Source organism: Lagenorhynchus albirostris, chromosome 2, assembly GCF_949774975.1.
Source record: "Lagenorhynchus albirostris chromosome 2, mLagAlb1.1, whole genome shotgun sequence".
Taxonomy (NCBI): domain Eukaryota; kingdom Metazoa; phylum Chordata; class Mammalia; order Artiodactyla; family Delphinidae; genus Lagenorhynchus; species Lagenorhynchus albirostris.
Genome location: NC_083096.1, coordinates 91,813,391 through 91,835,858, shown reverse-complemented (window position 1 = coordinate 91,835,858; position 22,468 = coordinate 91,813,391). Strand labels below are relative to the sequence as shown.

At 36.4% G+C, this 22,468-nt stretch overlaps 1 protein-coding gene across 1 annotated transcript in view; it reads right to left on the bottom strand.

Moving 5' to 3' along the window:
* Positions 1–22,468, bottom strand: part of VAV3 (vav guanine nucleotide exchange factor 3) — a 390,869-nt gene that overhangs the window by 117,878 nt on the left and 250,523 nt on the right. Inside the window, exons 18-19 of the mRNA XM_060139483.1 lie at positions 20,576–20,601; positions 15,006–15,051 (exon numbers count right to left, since the gene is read on the bottom strand). Of these exons, the coding sequence (XP_059995466.1) occupies positions 15,006–15,051; positions 20,576–20,601 (72 nt within the window). The remainder of the gene's footprint in view (positions 1–15,005; positions 15,052–20,575; positions 20,602–22,468) is intronic.

Below are 22,468 nucleotides of genomic sequence, written 5' to 3'. Positions count from 1 at the left end.
AGTAACATTTTCAGTAAATGGTAATTTAAAGATTGCATAGAGGATGTAATAACTACATGGCTGACCCTAAAATTCCATCAAAACTACAATCAGCTACAGAATTCTAACACTGAGAGACTGAAATATATGGCCAAATAATGAAGATTTCACCACTTGGCACTTATTTTTTACTTTATTACACAAATTTGTATGTCATGACTAGATTCAGTTTTCTATCTTGACTAGGGCATTATCTCATTTGTGCTAATTGATAATCCTGCAATGTAGGTAAGGCAACTATTTCTACCCCCATTTTACAGATGAAAAAACTGAGGCTATTCACTTGCCCACAGATTTACACAGAAGCCTGGAATGAAACCCATCTTTTCAAACTTCAAGCTCATACTGCTTCCTACCAGTCAGAGTAAGAATTTCTGTCACTGCCGGTCATTGGCCAGTTACCCTGTGCCAAGCACTGTGACTGAAGTGCTCTGCATGTTGTGACCACACAGGCAGGAAGTAACACAGTCAGGAATCTTTATCCAGATGTCTCTGATTCAGAAGCCTAAAGCCAATCAATATACTCTACTGCTATATGCTATGCACGGGCATCCTCAGAGCGTGTTAAATTTACATAACATTATCACAAATTAAATAACAGCCAAATTAAAACCTTTTCAAATGAAGATAAAAAATAGGAAACTAGAGGGATTTTTTGCCTTTTAGAAATGTTGCTGAAAAATTGGCAAGAGACATGAAGTATGTTTGTTCTTGTGCTTTGATGATGATTAATGAACTCTGTTTTGGAAAGGCAAGATCTGCACTTGGCATTAATATTATAAACTTTTCTCATTGCAGTAGCTTCCCTTTAGGTGGGAAAACTGGTTACATAAGGCAGTGATTAATGAGATGCCACAAATGTTGATTTAGTCCCAGACACGGGTTTTTTTCCTCTCTCAAATCTAAATGCTTCACCAAAATTAATTTTAAGTCACACAACAAATATGAGTAAAGTACTGATTCAAGTTGAAAATACATCACATGCTCAGCCTGAGTCCATATGCTTTTTTCCAATTTCTTCCTGTTTTGCTAGAAAAAAAACATTCTTGAACAGTCTGAGATTCCAAGAAGGTGTTGCCATTTTGTTTTTCAAAACCATTGGCCAGATTCTGTTCTTGAATACTGTTTGAATTTAAATGGGAGATACATAACTTTTAAAATATCGGATCTCCAAAGCATGGCAATACAGTTTTTAAATGGCAAGTTTCTTCTTCTGGGAGTTAACAGTTGCAATATTAGCAATACGATAGTAGGTGAGTTGGAGAAACACATGAATATTTTCATTTTTCATCTATCTAATCCTTACGATGTACTCTATACCAAGTGAAGGAAGAATTCTTAGTCCCAAGAAGGAAAGTTCTGTCCTGAATTAAAGGTATCACATGATTCCTTTGGGCCATTTGAAACAGTAAGAAGCTATGAGCAAAACTGCTGGTATATGGACATCCAGAGGCATGCTTCCTGAACATATCATTAGTAGCAACACACCAGGTAGGAAATCAAAGTCGTTATTCTAACTGCTTACAACTGGGTCCCCCAAGAAAGACTATTTATTAAACACCTAATGTTTTCATGGCAACATGTAAAACTTCCTAAATAAGAGCTCTAAAACATAGAATTTCTACATTGTTTTGGAAATGAGGATATATCTATGGCATTTTTCAAATAAAGTAGAAGTGAAATTTTCTTACTTTGATGAAAAATTATTAAAACTAAAGATTTCTCTTTTTTTTTTTTGCGGTACGCGGGCCTCCCATTGCTGCGGCCTCTCCCGCCGCGGAGCACAGGCTCCGGACGCGCAGGCCCAGCGCCACGGACCACGGGCCCAGCCGCTCCGCGGCACGAGGGATCCTCCCGGACCGGGCACGAACCCGCGCCCCCTGCATCGGCAGGCGGACTCCCAACCACTGCGCCACCAGGGAAGCCCCAAAACTAAAGATCTTTTAAAATAATAGGTTTAGGCTTAGCCCGAGGAGCTGCTGTGTAAATTTAGTTGAGAAAAGAGTGTAAGATTACGGAGGATGTATATTTACAAGGGGAAAAGAGATTAACGGGAGGTGGGAGATACTCTGAACTCAAATGAATAGCCACAAAATTTTTTTCCTCCTACTTCCAAAGAAAGCTTAGGAGAGGTAATGTTAGTCTGTAATAGTTTACCAACAAAAAAGCATGATTATCTCAATATTAAGTACCTGTATTTGTTTAAAATATTATTCCCTTACTATGTATACAGAGCATATATCATGATATATTTTGCACAAGATAACTTATGATCTAAGCAAAATATATGTAAAATAAAGCACCAAATAAAAATTAAACAATGCAATATCGTTGTCTGGCAACATATAAAACAGGTAAAGTTAAATTTTGTAAAATGTTGTACCATAAATCCTTAAAAATATTTTGATGTACGTCTTGAAACTGCTCACAGAATTTTCATCTATTACTTAAATAAAAATAAGCTAAATGGCATGGGTGAAATGTTACATAAATTAAATAATAAAACTAGAAGTAAGTATTTAACAAAATTCAGAATCAGAGAATTTTCTAAGCATAAAAGTAACAAAAACAAAAAAAAAACCATAAATAAAATACCAATAACTATGACCACATGCGAATTTAAAACTTTATATAGAAACAAATAATAAGCTAGAAAAATTTTTTTGATAAATACGACCTTTTCTGGAGCAACCCTCTTGTCTCCATTCATGTTCTGTCGACCCCCTACTCATAATATGGGCTTCAGTTTCGACACCATTTCCTGATGTTCACATCCTTAAAGTATTTGCCCCTTTTAAGCATAGGCCCTGCATTTCCCTGATCTCAAATCTTACACTATTACCTTTGCTCCATGACACTGTGTGTTGTGTGAGGGAAAATATTGAATACATCTTGTTCATCTGTGTAAACTTCACACCAAGCCTGCATACTTGTCAAATGGTTGAACAAACAAATGAATAAACAAATATTCTCATGAAACAAAGTCAAGTGATAAAAGCAGGACATTAAATTGAAAATAGAGACATTTTATAAACACATGGCTACACACAAAGAAAACCACTATTAGAAAAAAGTGTATAACAAAACAAAACTGTAAAGGATGATTATCTGAGTGAGGGATTACAGGCAATTTGTCCAGGAAACTTTTCTATACCTCCTTAATGTTTTCTGAATTTTTAAGAATAAACTTTTCAAGGTGTAAAACTCTATTTTTCAATTGAAGAACAGTTCATTTACAATATCATATTCATTTCAGCTATACAGCACTGTGATTCAGTATTTTTACAGATTATACGCCAATAAAAGTTATTATAAGATAATGGCTATAACTCCTTATGCTATATAGTATATCCTTGTTGCTTATCTAGTTTACACATAGTAGTTTGTATTTCTAAATCCCATACACCTAATTTGCCCGTCTCCCCTTCCCTCTCCCCTTTGGTAACCACTAGTTTGTTTTCTATTTCTGTAAGTCTATTCTGTTTTGCATATACATTCATTTATATATTTTTTTAGATTCCATATATCAGTGATATCATACAGTATTGTCTTTGTCTGACTTATTTCACTAAGCATAATATTCTCCAGGTCCATCCATGTTACTGCAAATGGCAGAATTTTATTCTTTTTTGTGGCTGAGTAATATTCTACTGTGTATATATACCACTACTTCTTTATCCATTCATCTGCTGACAGGCACTTGGGTTGCTTCCATATCCTGGCTATCGTAAATAGTGCTGCTGCAAACCCTGGGGTGCATGTATCTTTTCAAACTAGTTTTTTTTTTGTTTTTTCCAGATAATGCCCAGAAGTGGGATTGCTGGATCATATGGTAGCTGTATTTTTAATTTTTTAATGTCCCTCCATACTGTTTGCCATAGTGGCTGCACCAATTTACATTCCCACCAACAGTGTACAAGGGTTAAAACTCTAATTTATCTAAGAAGTTCAAATGTCATTAAACAACAAAAAAAAAGCATGTGCTACCTCACCTTTAAATTTAAAAAACATCAAAACAGTATGTATATATAAAAAATATGAAATATCGTGACATGAAAAATATGTTGACAACAAATATCTATGGTATTGGTCACTACAGTTATACAAAAGACAACATTCCAAAATAATGTGAACACAGTTTTCCAGAACTGCATGTTATTAAAAAATTATACATTAAGTTAGTTAACTCCTTAAAATGGCTTTCTTAAAAAAAATCAATTGCATTCAAGTTTAATATTCAGACTGCCAGAAATCATTCTTTCCATTTCAAAACTGTTAAGCAGAGTGAGTTCTGCTGGGTGTTATCCACCCAGCATGTTTCAGTGCCAGTGTCTACAGTTGTTTGTTTCAGAACCTCTAATTAGCTGCCTTATCTTTTGCAAGGGATTCTTCTGGTGCTAAGTTTTAATCGTCCAAATTAATTGAAATACTGTAGCAATTTCAGATTAACATTTTCAAAATTAACAATGCATAAAATAAAATCACCCATAAATCTGCTTTGTAACAGCAGCCACTAATGAAGTCTGCACAACATACCAGATCACATTGCTAATTTGCACTGTTCTACATAGCTAAACTTTAGGCAATAAGCTTTCCTCTGTCCAAAGGTTGGCATAAGTAGGGTACACAGAAGATCTCTAGAAGAATGAGGTCTCTGGAGCCAAACACTGCAATTAAGTCCTGGTAATTGCCAGGTGCTGTGTGACCTTGGGTAAATTACTCACCTCTCAGAGCTTTGGTTCCCTCCACTGAAAACTAACAGTATCTCCCTCTTAGAGTTTGTAGCAGACAGACTCTAAGATGAACCCCAATAATCCCTGCCTCCTGGTATTCACATGCTTATTTAATCCCCTCCCCTGAATGTGGGCAAGACCTGTGACTTGCCTCTGGCCAATAGAAAGGTGATGGGATGTCATTTCCATGATTTTGTCATATAAGACTTAATTTTCCATCCTTCTAGGAGACTCCATCACCTTCTTGGCTTGTACACTTTGATGAAGCAAGCAGCCATGTTGGGGAGGCCCATGTGAGGACAGCCTCTGGCCAACAGCAAGCTAGGGACTGAACACCTCAGTTTAAGAGACCAAAAGGACCAAATCCTGCCAAGCTGGGAATGACCTGAGCCTTCAGATGAGACATAGCCCTAGCTAACATCTTGAGTGAGGTCTTATGAGAAACCCTGAAGCAGAGGACCCAGCTAAACCTCGCCCAGACTTCTGACCCACAGAAACTGTGAATTAAAAAACATGCTGTTTTAAGCTGCTAAATGTATGGTAATTTGTTACACAGCAATAGAAAATTAATATAGGAGTGTTTAAGTATTAGTAATCACCACCACCACCATCACTTACAGAGCACTTACTATGTGCCAAACCTTGTTGATAAATGCTTTACCTATTATCTCATTTAATCTTCACAATGACAGCAGGAGATGTCTGCTACTATTACCCCCCATTTTAGAGAGGCTAAAACAGGTCTACAGGTCCAAGATTGTACAACTAGTTAAGTGGAGGGGCAGGATACAAACCCAGATCTATGACATTGCACAGTGCTCAGTCTAAACGGCTGTACAGGGCTGCCTCTGATGATCAACAAGTGTCCATGTAAGTGAAAGTGCCTAATACAGTTGGCCCTCCCTCTCTGCAGATGTAGAACCCACAGGTAGGGAGGGCCGACTGTACTATGCAATTTTGTGTAAGAGACTTGAGCACCCACAGATTGTGCTATCTGTGGGGGGTTCTGGAACTCCCGTGGATACCAAGGGGCGACTATACAGACAAAACTAGAAAAGATTCTTCCTTCTCCTTCCTTCCCATGATTCCTTTATTGCCACAGAGGCAGGTTATGGTCTAAACTTAATGCCTCAAGGGCTGCAGTCTCTGGCTCTCTGGCACTCTCATCCTGACCCTTCCAGTAGGGAGGGAACATTTCTTCCCACCTGCCTCCACAAAACATGCCGTCTTAGGTCTTGTTTCCCCAGTTCTCTAATTTGATGGACCAATCTACACTAACGTGTATGTAGATAATGGTGGAACAAAGGATTATCTCCTTATAGAAACAGAGTACCTCTATCTAAAGGAGAATATCACATTGGTATTTTAGGTATAAAGACAGGGTTATAAGAAGATACTGTGATTCAAGAACACTTCCTTTTTGGTATCCCTGCAAACTAAAGCTGTGAGTACGGATGAGCTTTTTGTCAAGACTCTCCAGTTCCCATTTTAGGTACATTCCTCAGGATTTACCTTGTCTGATACTAGAAAACAATCAAATAGAAGAGACTACGAATGGAAAAAGGCCAAGGTAGAAGAGGTGGAAAGCCCAGCCACAGTACGCCCAAGGAGGACAATGTCTAAAACGCATACACTATAACAGATGTACATTATAATCTGCTCAAACCAAGCTGCTCTTCTTTCCTTCCCCCATTCTTTTGTAAGCAAAGCTGTTCCTTCTTACAGAAAACAAATTTCCTGTGAACAGGCTGGGTCAGGCCCTCTCTGCATGCTAGAGGTGGACACAGAAGCCAGGTGGCTCATCATATGTACCCTGGCTGCAGTGATGTCCTCAGAGATGATCAGAGATCTGGGCCAGGCCAGTTAAAGACACCTTGGGAATTTTGTTAGATTTACTGGGGCAAAGGTGTCCAGTTTTCTCTGAGATTGCTAGCTGTGGGGAACTGAGAGTTGCTAGTGGCCAACTTTGCTTCCAAGTGAGATAACCTGCCTGAGGTGCAGGTTGACAAAAAATCAACAGAAAAGAAAGGAAAACTGAGACACAAGGAGAAATGGAACATGATATCATTTGAGCCCCTGGATCTAACTCTGCCTGAAGCCAAACATGCTCCCCTTTAGTTACCTAAGTCAGTAAATCCTCCACTCTTTTTTATTTTTTTCCCTTATAGATCTTCCTCATATGACGGGGTCACATCCCAATAAACCCATTTTAAGTCAAAAATATTGTAAGTTGAAAATGCATTTAATACACCTAACCTACCAAACATCAGAGCTTAGCCTAGCCTACCTTAAACGTACTCAGAATACTTACATTAGCCTACAGCTGGGCAAAATCATTGAACACAAAGCTTTTTTACAGTAAAGGGTTGAATATCTCATGTAATTTATTAAATACTATACTGAAAGTGAAAAACAGAGTGGCGGTAAGTATCTTGGTTGTTTACCCAGCGATTGTGTGGCTGACTGGGAGCTGCAGCTCGCTGCTTCTGCCCAGCATCTCTGAGAGCGTCATGCCACATATCGCTAGCTGGGAAAGATCAAAATTCATCATTGGAAGTACGGTTTCTACCGAATGCATAACGCTTTCACACCATTATTAAAGTCGAAAAATCTTAAGTCAAACCACCTTAAGTCTGTAGTTTTTTTTTTCTTCTGCTTTTCAACAAAATGAATCAGTTATATATATATATATATATATATATGTTCCCATATCTCTTCCCTCTTGCGTCTCCCTCCCTCCCACCCTTCCTATCCCACCCCTCCAGGCGGTCACAAAGCACCAAGCTGATCTCCCTGTGCTATGCGGCTGCTTCCCACTAGCTATCTACCTTACGTTTGGTAGTGTATATATGTCCATGCCTCTCTCTCGCTTTGTCACAGCTCACCCTTCCCCCTCCCCATATCCTCAAGTCCATTCTCTAGTAGGTCTGGATCTTTATTCCTGTCTTACCCCTAGGCTCTTCATGACATTTTTGTTTTCTTAAATTCCATATATGTGTGTTAGCATACGGTATTTGTCTTTCTCTTTCTGACTTACTTCACTCTGCATGACAGACTCTAGGTCTATCCACCTCATTACAAATAGTTCAATTTCGTTTCGGTTTTATGCCACTTGACAAACAAGAGCACACTGGATGATACAGAATTGAGGTCAGAATATCAAACCTAGCAAGAAACTGATAACTTTATTTAAATATCTGTAGTTGTATATAAATGCACTTTTATTGAGGTACTTGTTAGATACCTCGTCTACCTGTCCTGTGCCCTTCTTTAAACCACAATGAGCCTCTTTCACCATGCCTACCTAGTCAACAACACCATTCATAAGTGACCACACACACTTTGGTGGTTCCTCATACACCACACGCTATTGCTGTTGGACATGTTTATGTTTGTATGTCCTATCGCTCCAACAAAATTCCAAGGTCCTCAAAGACAGGGAAGCTTCCATATATTTCTAATATCTCTGCAGAAAAAAGTGAGTCTCAAAAGTTATCTGTAAAGAACAATTTAAAAAAACCCAACAAGCTTTTCTTTTCATTCAAATAATTGCCAGTATGAGTCATTTTGGTAGAAATTCCAGAAACTCCATTCCAATGTTCTAATTAATTTGATAACCATTCTCACTATTTGTGTATAGAATGACTATAAAATTATAAACAGTTATGATACTAAGGATTACTTTATCAGTGTCTGTCCTCTTTCATGGTATCAGGGCGATATTATTTGTATCAAATATTGTTATTTGAAGCCAATACTTTTGCCTCAACTGGTTCCTCTCATTTACCGCACTTCAGACTAAAGTTCTGGAACAAGCTTACCTGATTCTCATAAGTTGTTGGCTCATAAGAAATTTGTGAAGTTTCTTTGCCTACTTAGCATTATATGGCATGTTCTTTTGCTTCTGAAATGGGATAGTATTTGACTACCAGGGCCGTAGATATAACAAAGAAAGTCCAGGCCATACCTGACCTTCCAAGTGAGGAATGATTTTTCAATGATAAAAATGTTAAAAGCAGCTCACCAGGTTCAAGACTTCCTTTTCAGAATATTTTTTCTAAATATGTAGTAAATGCATACTTTTTTTTCTAAGACATAATTACTCTAGTAATAGAAATTATAAGTTAAAAGTACATAAACGATCCAGAAGTGGGTTCAGTATATAGTACTCCAAATGTTTTTTAATTTCAATAATCACATTACTGATGCCATGCTTCCCATCTAAAGCCCCCCCCACCATGTACGTCTTCAAATATTCACCTTCCCCTCTTTTTCCTACGCCGGAGGTAACAGAGCCGTGTAAAAGACTGGGCTCGGCAAGGCATGGGCAAACCTGCTAGATGACAGCAATAGTGACACTTTGTGAGCTCGGAATGAGCCTTCAAAGGGAAAAATAAATCCTCCCCAAACGAAAAAAAGATGTGAGGAAGGGACTGTGATGTACGTTTCAGAAAAATATCATCATGGTAAAGGGAATTAGGAAGGCAGTTCTGAAAATAACTACAAGGGGATCAAATGCCTTAGAGCAAAACCAGTCTTTGTGTCCATAGTTTAATAGAAGCTTGAGAAAATCAGCTATTTTAAAAACCGGAGCAGGCTCTCCAGCACTCGTGCACAGCTTGGATTTCTCATTTCTCTGCAATGAATCTTAATCACTAAGTTCTATTGTCCCAGTTTTTTCACGTTCATTCTTTCAATGTGAAATGTATTTTTACAGTTTTACAATTATGCTCCTAATATTTAGATTAGGATTTATGTTTGATGAGAAATTCATTTTAGAGGTGACAGAAAAGACAGAAGTAGGTTTGACTGATTAATATGGAAATATTGTAATCTACAGATACTTTATTACTTATTTACTATAGACAAAAGCTCACTTACTAAAACTTCACGAATATACATTTGTCTCCCTCAAAAAAAAAAAGGAAAAAAGAAAAATGTAGTTTTAGATAAATAATTTTAAAAATCCTGGGTTGCTATTTTTCTCATCAATGTTTTCTACTCGAGAATTAAAAAGATAAAAGTTCTCTCTCGAGCAAATTGGCATTATGTTTAAAAGCAAGTCTAAAAGAAATAAACAATTCTGTTTAGATCTGGAATGAGTTTACCAATAATTTGAAATTAAAACATTAAGGAAAACTGTATTAAGTTGTAATTCAATGCAAAAAAACAGCACAACAAACATTTTATTTATATAAATGAAAACATATATAGACAACTCAGCTTAAAAGCAATCTTAGCCTACATTTGCTTCTCTCTTTTCCAATTCCTTTTGCTTTTTTGCACTAATTACATAATTAGATCTTTTTATATGTTTACCAGACTATTCCCTAATTATTTTTATGACACTATGCCATACTGTAATGAATCAGAGTATAAAATAGAATATTAAAATATTTTATATGCACACTCATCTACATGCATTTATGCAATCAAGACTCTGTGCCTGTATCTACTCCTTCCTTAGGCAGAATATAAACTGTGGAGGGGGGCCATATTTTATAATTAATGACATTGCTGGTGCTTATTGTTGTATAAGATACGAAGTTGGTAATGAAAAAAAGATGTCTTGAATTCCTTTCTTCATACAGGAGCAGATAGGAATGGCATTATCTACCAATCCTATCCACCTGAAAGAGAAAGTGACCATCTTTGAAGATGTCTCTTCTAAGAAACAGTAAGACATCTCCTCGGTGAACAAGAAAAAACACTGTTTCTAAGCCACATTTTTCTCTCCGTAATCAAGAGTTTAAAAATGAACACATGTGACGCAAGAGCTCTCAGAAAGAACTCTGTTCACTTACTATTCAAGGTTATCACAAATCACATGAGTAACGTAAGATCAGAAGGAAAATGAGGTACCTAAACATTTCCCATCTACTCCATCTAATCTTTAGGTAGTGCAACACAGAACAACGGCCTGGATTTTTTAAAAGCTAGTGACTGTGGACTTAAATACGAGATGCTATGAGTTCCACAAATATGAGATAATTTTGCAATAGTCTAAAAACACAGGGTTGATTAAAAGAACACATATGCTGGTATATAGATTTGCCACATGCAGGCTAAAATAAATCTTGTATCTTCTCTACTCAGACAGAAGAAAACTTTTAAAGCTCAGTATTAAAATTTAATTGGTAACTTTGACCTTGGGTTCCACTTTAGGTGAAATATATTACACCAGTGCTCAGATTTTCTTGAGATTTATGATCTCATGTTCTTGAAAAAGGCCTAGCACCTCCGTGTTCCTGAAATAATTGATCTGTCTCTTATAAGTGTTATTTTCCTGAAACCAACATCTGTCTCAGGAAGAAAAGTACAAACTGATGAAAATACCCTGCTATATTTAAAAAATCCAAAAGAGCTACCAGAATTTGCATCTAACACATTACTATTACTATATTTATAAAAGCAGTCAAGATCATAAATTGATAAATTTCTTAGCACATAATAGAAGACAAGAAAAAGTCAACTAAACTGCAAAGCCACTTGTAAATATTATCTATAAAGATTAACTACAATTATTAATAAAAAGTAAAAGTTTTAAATAAGCAAATAAGACACAATGTAAACCTCACATCTTTCGTGGTTTGAACTGAACTCCACAATATTTGCTTTTAACCTTGGGAGTTTTTCTTTCTTTGTTTCTTTATTGCAATCACAAACACTACTAACTTCACCAAAAAACTCTCAACCACCACTGTTGATTGTGTCTCTTCTTAAAGATAAGCAAAATATCTTGGAAGCCATCAGGTAAGTAGAGAACAACAGCAAATCTGAAAATGACTGTGATAATGTAACTTCTAGCTTCACCTAGAATTCAACATAAAATTCTGAGTTTCTTTGCAAAGAAATAATTGGCAAATACTTTTGATTCTCCTACACATGACAAAACGTCCAATATTTAACATGATCTACCACAAAGTAATTATTATAATAATTGCCACCTCTTAGCATTTACTACATACTTGGCACTGTTATAAGTACTTTTCATGTATTAACTCATGTAATGCTCAAAACAACTTTGTAAGGTAGCTACTATTATTAATTTCCTTTTACAAATGAGGAAACTACAGAGAGGAAGCAAATTGCCAAAGGTCAACAGCAAGTAAACAGCTAAGTTGGGTCCTCAGCCTAGGCAATGTGGCTCAGAGCCATGCTTCCCACCATTGGACTATTCCATATTCCTTGAGTATACTAGTCCACTTTATCAGCAGGAGGAATTTAAAAAGCAAGAGAGCCAGTGCATGCAGAAGTATATAGCCATTCATTAATTCATTTAACAAATATTTATTAAGCACCAACTGAAACTGTATGCAAGCCCCTGTGTCCTTGTCCTCTGAAGTAAAAGGCTTTTGCTTTAATTTCCCAGGCCTCCCTTGAGTCTCAAAAGGCTGGCTCAAGAGTTAATGATTGGGAAATGTGAAGATGATAGAGAAACAAAGAATAGCTGTTGGGCTGGGGAACTGGTAACAATTTAGACTATAAATCCACCACATGGCAGAATCACAGAACTCACAGTTCCCTGAAAGATACAGAAAAAGTCCTGACACACATTCCTAAGTTGTTTTTACAGGGAGCAGACCCCCTCCAGATGAAAATTGCTGATCACAAAAATGTACAACCTAGACTGGTTGAAACCAGAAGGCTGATGATACTTGAAATTTCACCCTGACGTCAACCAATCCAAGAATTGTGCAAGAGCTGATCACACACCTTGTAGTTCCCTCCCTCACACTGCCTTTAACATCCCGTCCCTGAAAGTCTTTTGAGCATGAGCTGCCCATTCTCCTCCCTTGGTGCCCTGCAATAAATGCTGTACTTTCTTTCACCACAACCTGGTGTCAGTAGATTGGCTTTACTGCCCAAGGATGAGTGGACCTAAGTTTAGTTCAGTAACACTACTACCCAAAGAACTATGCATTAAGTTCCTTTCCAGAACAAAAGGTCTATGGAGAAGATATGTAATTTACTTTGGACAGGGCTCTGAAATTTGGACCTGGTGAAGTGGTTACATCTGACCTCCCAAATTCTTTAATCACTTTTTTTCTACAAGCCACTCTAAGTGAGACCCTGGAAAGTAGTCAGTGTGTTAACACTTGGAAAAGACAACTAAAATAGCTAAAAAAGAAAAGATTAAAGGACCTTTCATAGTAAAAACACTGATAGCAAATAATGCTCCTTGGAAGCAGTCTGTCCATGCTTAGGAGGTCTCAGTTTTATTGATCCCTTGTTTAAATATCCTGGAGTGAAACTTCTCCCACACAACTGTGAAAATCTTAACAATAGTTACATCAGGATAAACTCAGAGTAAGACAGTCAGTCATCAAGCTAGGGTTAACTTTGAGCAAAAAAGCTTTGCAACTTGCCAAGAGAAAGTAATAAACAGAAATAAACAGAAATAAGCAAAGATAAAAAAGACAACCAACTCTAAACACATAATTCAAGCCTAACATCAAAAGACACTCTACAGGGAGAAATGATTATTACATTAGGATCTACAACAGGCAAGATCATCAACTATTTGCTTTCTTTTCAAAAGTGTGGAAGAATGAGAAAACACATATGTATTTACTATACCTAATGGAAAGCTATGTGTGTGTGTGTGTGTGTATATATATATACATATATATATATATGTATATATATATATGTATTTATATACACAGCTATGTATATTATATATAATGCATATTTTTTCCCCCAAACATAACATATGGCACTACTTCTTTTGTATTTGTAAGTTTATTCTTCATGAAGTTCTAAAAACTTTGGACAAATATAAATACCGGAAGAGCTATACCTATAGAAAGCCATCACCTTTAGGATAAAGGAAGATAAACTATTTTATTATTGGTCCACTTTGCCATATTTATAATCTGTGAATTCATTATATCTCCCTTTAAATAATCTAAGGGCTCCTAAAAATTCTGGCTATAATGTACATAGTTTAAAGTCAAATGTGTTCCTACTGACACACTGTATATATAGAAATGCATTTCCTTGGGGGAGAATAGATTAAATGAAAATGCCCACAGAAGAAAGAGAAAATAATATTTATAAAGTTTAGGTAATTTTCAGAAACAGAAATACTATAACTCATACAAAATAAAGAAAAAATATTATGTTCACAGTCATACACTCCTACTAAATAGAACAGAAGAAGTCACTTTTAAATATTATTGTAGAGTTTTCTGCAAAGGGTATCATCTTGGGAAAGTCAGAACCAATAAAAAAGCAAACCAGAACCCCTAATTTTTTTAATGGCCTTAATTTTGTTCTGTACTTAAAAAACTGATCTCAGGACACAAGTGAGGCAATTTCTAGCCAGAGGCAACAAAGCTCCCATAAATCTTTTCAAACAGCTCATAAACTGGCATGGCTACCAGGGGTGTGGTTTCAGTGAAAAGCTATAATGCTTTGAAAGCTAAACTTTACAACTAGGTGAACACTGTTTACGATGAGAAAACAAAACACATAATCCAGATTCTTTTCCAGCAAGACTACTCTATATTTCATGTTCTACTTGATTTATTATTAAGTTCATATATTTGGAATCCTTTAGCCATGAATATCTTTTACTCACAATAATATGACCATATACACAACAAATTTTGGGTAATTAAACTATGGAAAGCATTGCTTAATGGCCAAAAAATAATTATATAAAAATAATGACAGGGTCAACCTCCTGATATTAAACAGGAAACAACTGAACACTCTCTGCAGACAAAGAACTGGTCTCTGGAGAGGACACTGGTTCACAAAGTCCTTAAACTCATTCTTGTATTATAAAATAATATAGATATAGGATAAAGAAAAGTATTTTCCCAAACGGGGAGGGTACCAAAGTTGTCTGGTTTATGACCTCCCCCCACGCCCTCAGAACATGCTGATTTTTTTAAGTGCTGGTTGATTTTTTCCAGGTTTGGGAGGGAGCAGGGAAAGGGTGTTGGATATGTTAGCATTAACCAGGCACCCTGAGGCTGTTCAGTAAGCAAATAACCAGCTCAACTGCTGATTGCGGAAAGACTGTGGTACTGATGGTTACTCATCACATGACCCTGTCCTAGGTAAATGATTGACACAGTAGACGGTCACCTCCTGGTCACACATTATATACCAAACTGCGAGGAACACAGGCCAACAATCTGTCTGACTTTCTACAGCAATTCCCATATACTTTCATAATCACTTAACTGAAAAAATGATTATAGATGTTTAATCACACACCTGGATCCACCTGCTTGGGGGTTCTTCGGAGTCCATTGGTCCGTTTCTGTACAGAAAGGTAAAACAAAGATTTCGTGTTATCAAATTGTATTATTTTGTGACACTTTGGAAGTCCAATGAATGTTGCACTTTTTCCATTTAACACTACGACATTTAAAATAGATAACCAACAAGGACCTACTGTATAGCACAGGGAACTCTGCTTAATACTCTGTAATGACTTGCATGGGAAAAGAATCTAAAAAAGAGTGGATATGTGTATATGTATAACTGATTCACTTTGCTGTACAGCAGAAACTAACACAACATTGCAAATCAACTATACTCCAAAAAACCTTTTTTTTAAAAGTATGACTAAATTTGATCAAAACACTTGGTTCCAAGGTTTCTTTTTATAATTTTGTTTCTCTAATAAGTCTTCCACTTGAACAACACTGCATTTGATAAATCATTGATATAACACTATGGGAAAGAAATATCTTTTCATTCACCATCTCTGGCGATTATGACTCATTTTTTTAAGTCATAATGACTATAGGAATTATGAAAACAAAGCCCAGGCAGCCATTTTTGCTTAGAAAATGCTCCCAACGAAGAGTTTTGATCTCCAAAACTCTAACGCAGCTATTTTTGAGGCCTGACAGACCTGGAGAAAGTCAGTCCGAAAGACAGGGACTGGAGAAATTATACAACCCCCAAACAAAGATCTCAAGCTCTGACTTTAGCAAACACTTAAATGAGAATGGTGTTTTAATTATGGATCAGTGATATCTGAATATTTTAAGAAACAAAACAGCCATGCAGCTTGTGAACCATGAAGGTAAATTCTTATTATAGAAAAGGAATCCATAGAAAAATTGTGCATTACAAAAATTATAGATAAGATGCAAGACAAAAGAGGTTTTAAATCTTTGAAAATGCCTGTTTACACATTCGATTTCACAAGCATTAAATTAATTCCTACCTAATAACTATGGTAATCTGACTAATTAATAAGAACTTGATTTTCACTTTTCGTTATATAACTGGATGAAATGCCTAGTCTGTAACTACCATATAATTCAGATATTCACAAAAGCAATTTTCTTTCTACATGTGTTGGGGTTTGTGCCTGTGTGTGGAGACTTGGTTTCATTCAGAGCAGACTTGGCTTTGCCAAGCACACATTAGCCATGGGTTTTTCTTAGGGTTCTTCCTGTTGTTTTTATTCATAAGTTAAATGGGCCTCAAAGCAGATGTCAGGGTTCTCAGGTAAAAGCAAATTGGAGAATTATTAAAAATATAAATTTTGTTTTTAACCCAACTACTTTTAAAATGGATTTGTGAAGGCCTAATATGATCATTAAATCAGCATTGAAGCTATACTGAACAAGGTGGATGGCTATACTGAAAAAAAAAAAAAAAAACCCTAGTATAAAGAGAGCGCTGTGAGTGAGGAGAAGAAAATATCACACTGGGCTTCTTAACAGCCAAGCACAAAACGGGGAAGCATGATGAGTTATAGGTTCATATCCAATAACTTGGAAGAAAACTGCTTTCAAAAAAGAAATCTTTTCTGTCTAAAACTTTATAAAATTTTTGGAGCTCTCTACATAAATGACAATATTTTAAACAGGAAAATATATAATGATGGATATCTTGTGGCTATTTACCTCCTGCATTTTCCTCCACCTTCTTAATGTACAACAGAAGCTGTTTTTCTACTACTCTAACTCCTCTTACTATCACAGTGCTTGGAAGGCAAGAAAGAATTCAAACTTTGGGTCTTATTCCTACTAGCCCTAAACTAGTACTATTTAAAAACTATTAACTTAGAAAGTGTAAAAGGGAATTTCAGTTCAAGAGCAACTCTATATGACCCTGAAGTTAGGATTAAAATAGGGAACATGGTGCAATTATTAAGAGTATGGATTCTATAATCTGACTGCATAAATTCAAATTCAGACCCTCCCTGTCACTTGACACCTGTTTGATTGGGAGCAAATTAGTTGAAGTCTCTTTGCCTGTTTTTTCATCTATAAAATGGGGATAATAATAGCACCTATTTCATAGCATTTGTGGTGAGAGTTAAATGAGTTAATTTATGTTAAATGCTTGGAACAGTTCCTGACACATAGTGAGGATTATTATGTGATAGCTTATTATTATTGATATAATTGTCATTATTATTCATTTCATGATATTTTGAATGTTTAAACTCAGGTAAATGATACATTTTGCTACTAAAGTATTACCCTACTATTTATATTTTAGGTTTTTCCTCCTGAAAGTCATTGCAAATCAGTGATCCTGAAAACAAACATTTCTACAGGAAGAGTAGGCAGTGGAACAAACTATGATCTGGTGCATTTTAAAAAAGAGACAAGCGACTTAGACCAAGTACATTGGAGAGCTTGAGATTTATTATACTTTAAAAGCACCTAAAAAGTATTTTATATTGTAAAAAATTTGGAAATGTTTAGCAGAACATATTTAAACAATGTTAAAGTGCAAATTTCAACTGTTATTCTATCATATCTTATCCAACATACTCCTCTCCCCCACCTATATTCTCAAAAGCCTGCGATAGAGCTGGACAAGATGCTGTCCCTAGCAGGGAGAGGAGGGCACAACCAGTTGCCACCCCTGGGAGCTCTCAGTTACAGCCCCATGAGATCCGACAATCAGTCTTCAGCACATTCTCAACTTCTTTGATCTACCGAGAAGTAGGGGACGGGCTGGTGGGGACAACCAACCAACCTGATTTTATTTCTTGCTTCATTACCTATTACCTTGTCTTTCTCTGAAAGAAATGCCTTTATCGTCCAAGAATCTCTCTTCTTGCCTCTTTTAGGAGAAACCTAATTCTCTCTGTTGATTTTACCAACACAACGAGCAAAGTTTCATTTGCTATATGAAACTGGCTTTGGTTCCTCTACCTATTTTAAAAGCAGAAAAACCTACGTTAAGGAATAGCTTTGAAGTAGATATATATTAAATAGATATGTGATGATAACCTTGCTTCCTGGAGCTAGAAGTGGCTTCTGAAGGTCCACTCCAGAATGGGAGGCAAGATGAACATCCCAGGTTAGGGAGGCCCAGGGCGATCCTGTGGCTATTGAGAACTGACCTACCTTGAGAATGAAGCGTGAAATTAAAAATTCACAATCATGGCCATTGACAGGGGAACAGAAGAGGACTACGAATTGGTACATGGAGAAAAAGAAGACCTCCAAGAGCGGAGGGAAAAAATCACAGAGCTTACAAAAGGTCTTCATTGGTACTTCTGGGAAGACGCCTAAACATCATATAAGCATCTGCCTCAGAGAGTGAATATACCTTCCACAAAGTCTTGGTGGGGAGGTATGGAGTGAAAGATGTTTCTTAACATTCTTTTGCTATACTTCTCCCTTAGGCTAAGCTAAAGTTTCCAAATAGGTTGGCCAGTATAAGATTTTACTATAATTATCCGTCCAAAGTAGAGATTATTAGCAGAATCACACATTAAATAAAAATTACACTTTGTATAATCAAAAGTTAAGCAAGTCACGGAAGCAAGTCACTAAAATACTGATGCTGCATTTAAAAAAATCAATGTGAAAATTAATTCCTTTCAGAATAGGCTTACGTGTAATTTTTAAGAGTATAAAATGCCTGGAGAGAATTATTTTGTATCAGTGTGAAAATCATTAACCACTTCTTATTAGCACACTTTCTGTCTGTAAATATGCCCATTTCTCATTGCTTAAATAAAATCAAGTGAAATCATCTCGCCCAGGGCGGGGGTGGGGGGATACATGTATACCTTTATCTAAGAGGATAAAGGTAAAGTAATATTGAGTTAAAGTTCAAAGCTCTACGAGGAAATCTGTCTCAATTATCTAATAACAGAGTGAGAGTAAGAGAAAGAAGGCTACTTTCCAAGATCTTCATTGACACTGCTGGAAGAATCCTTACAGTCCTGATGAAAAATCTTACCTATTGACTAAACACTAAAAACAAGTTTATGTTCATTTATTTTAGCCCTAGCAGAACTCGCATGACCTATTTTTTAAATACTATTATCCTGTTATGCATTCCCTGAGCTAGATTCTAAAGTCTAAAATATAGTCAACTGATAACACTTAAAGGGTGCATGTGAATTTCCTCACATCACATTCTTGATACCCTGTATGTACAAATTATATGCTTATGCAAAAAAGTAAAAACAGTTACCTCTTGTTTGACATCTTGCTGTACTTTTCATTATTTTTACCAACTATATAAATGCCAGCCTATTAAAAACATACTAATACTATACTACTCTTAATGAGATATAATTGTCATGTGCTAAAATAATTTGACATAGAATGTTTTTTGTCATTCTTCTGAAATTCTCAGATTACTATATTTCTGGTTCATATAACTAATCACAGACACTTTACATTTTAATTTTCTTTGCTATGATTTTTTTTGGTGGTCAGGTAAGAAATGTATTATTTTTGGTTGACGCCCAAGGTACCGGTTGCCTGTAATCTGCTATATTTTTCATTCTTTCACATTTTCTTAAAAGAGCTTTATTCTTTTTTTTACATCTTTATTAGAGTATAATTGCTTTACAATGGTATGTTAGCTTCTGCTTTATAACAAAGTGAATCAGTTATACATATACATATGTTCCCATATCTCAAGAGCTTTATTCTGAGAGGTGACAGGGATCTCGTACTTCTAAGCCATTAGACCTCAGACTGTGTGAAACCAAAAGGTTATGTTATCAGATTTTCATTTCATCAATAAGACATGATATGAATCACATTTGTGCTCAAATGGAAAACTGGCAGAAACACGTAACCACATCCTTAGATGAAGAACCTTAGAACTTTTTAGTATTAGCGAATGTTGGGCAGTGACACTGTTTCATGATAGGGGACAGGTCTACTGACTTCCTGGGATGAGGGACACCCTTCCTTCTGTCCTAGCAGGATCAGAGATTCATTCCAAGAGAACGCCTTCAGACGCATTAAGTTTTTATTTTTAATTACTTTTAAATTTTAATTAAAACATTAAAGTAACAAATAGGAAAACACATTTGCTGGAACAACTTTAGATGGTATAATGAGGCAGGAAGTCAGCTTGAACTTACAGTTGAGAGACTGAAAGCGATGTAGTGCGTCATTTATTTGATTTATAAATTTTATAAAAGTGAATTGATTTGGTTATGTATTAAGTTTTATAAGCCTCGGGGTTTGTGGAATTCTGTAGCTGGGAAGTAGGGAAAGGTACCCCCATATTAGTGCCACAACATTGCTACAATATTTATTTGAAATTTACCTGAATAAGTGAGTACCTAAGATTCTGAAATGTCCCATCTCACACACATTCTTAGATGAAATATTCACATTTTTCCTCTACCTAAGATCTTCAGATGGTATCTGAAAATTCCTCTGATTTACCCTGTGCATTTCACTCACAAGCACTTGATTGCTCACTCCAGCTGTTTTCTATCCATTTTAAAAGGCACATTTAACATTCTAGGAGTTCGAGCCTGCTTAAGTTAGCAAACAATTTGAAATGCAAAAGTTATACAAAAAAAATGTAAATGTTAACCTTACCTCGGATGGTTTGAGCGTCCCTTGTTCTGAAACAAATGTAAAAATTGGCATTGTCAGTTATTTTGTTTGGTTAGCAACCTTAACTTGTTCTCTGCAGCGTGGTAAAACACTACTGCTTTGTTTTCCTAACATTATCTGTAATATATTTCCAGGGTCCCTCAGGCAGGGCTAGTAATTGTTTTGCAACCAGGTTCTCTTGCCTCATTGGCTTGTCAGGGAAGTGACTCATAGTACTAAATGACTTCTAGGTTATGCTTAACTTTTTCAATTGTTTATTAAGCAATTTCAATCCAACCACATAAAGCTCCTTGAAACAGGGACTTGCACTAAGTTTATGTGCAAAAGAGAAAGCTAGGTGGGAACATTTCTTTCAACACACCCAGTTTTAAGAATTAAACACAAATAATTTACAAACGCAGTACACTGACTATAACAATTGCAAACTTAACACATATAATTTGCACATGAATTTTTCTGCATTAAGGGGCTATTGCTTTTGGTTTTAATTTGGGGGGAATACAGTTTGATTTAAAGATGGAAATTTAAAAAGGACAGGATTCAATTCTAATGCTAATTTTCCTTTCATCTCAGTGTACCTGTCTGTAAATAGAAACAACAATCTCCATTACATTTCAGTTCCTGAAAATGACTAACAGTTAGGAAGGACCCTGCCATCTTCAAGTAAGTAACATGGCAGAGGGCAAAGGGTATCTCTGAAAGGAAAGGCACACACTGCATGTGGAAAATGCTAGTGGTTAATATTTTGCTTCCTTTCCCCATATCCAGGAGCACCTATGCATGTTATAATTTCTCCAGACTGCGAAGGAAAACAACTCATCATTTGCACCTATGCCTATACTTTTCTCAACCAGAATGATCCTCTGAAGAAGGATCTGAGAAGAGAAGACACTGACGGAAATATCAGGAGAGAAAGGGCAGCTCTGTCAGCCTAAATGAACCTCTTATAGAGGTTCCAAGAAGCCTCACAACCAGAGTTCCAGGGGAAAAGTACCAGAACACCTTACTAGCTGTCACAGATTGTTTGACACAGGAAGACTGCCTGGGGCATGGAACAGGAGGTTTTGGGGCTTTTTGTTTTTTAAAGGACTATTCCTGATTAATGGAACTGAAGACGCATGAGCAAAAAGTCACCTTTCTGGAGAAAAGCAAAGCCTGCATTTCTTTGTCAATTTCAACCCTAACATACTAACTTTCATACGTAACTGTCTTCTATGAAGTCATTTTTACCAGGTCTAAAGTCGGCCTTTACAAAGGACAGAAAGGTATTTTCCTTTCCCTCTCTGCTAGAAATATGCAAAGTTGCAGAAGAAAGACTGCCTAAGAGAACTGGATTGGGGAGAGAATCTATGAAAGTACCATTCTGCTGGATACTGTGCCCAGACTTAGAACCCAGGTTAGGTGAACTTGGGTTCCTAACGGAACAGTTGTGATACCTGTTTCACCGGTTTGACCAGAAAGACCTATATGCCAGAAAAGCCCTACACTACTTTCTTCTTCTACTGTTGAGTTAGAGAAAGAGCCTGAACTGGGAGTCACAATCTACAAGAAGCACCAAACAGGAGGGGAGTTTATAAGTTTTCCATCCAAGGAGACTGAGGAAAGCTTTGATATTTCCCGATGACCTCTAAAATGGGAAAACCTCAGATCTATCATGGTCAGTGTTTAAAAATGAGTGTGCACCTTAATTTTAATTCAGAAGTATTTTTTTTCCTGACTCTGCAGACAAGTGTTTTTATGTCCTGGTGAAGTAGGTCTGTGGTAATATGCTTTAAATGTATTTTATTTTTGGCATAAAACCTATGATAGCCCATGTGGCAGTAGTTGGCACACCACGTTCCAGGAGTGCTCTGGGTTTCCTCAGGAAGAGGAAAC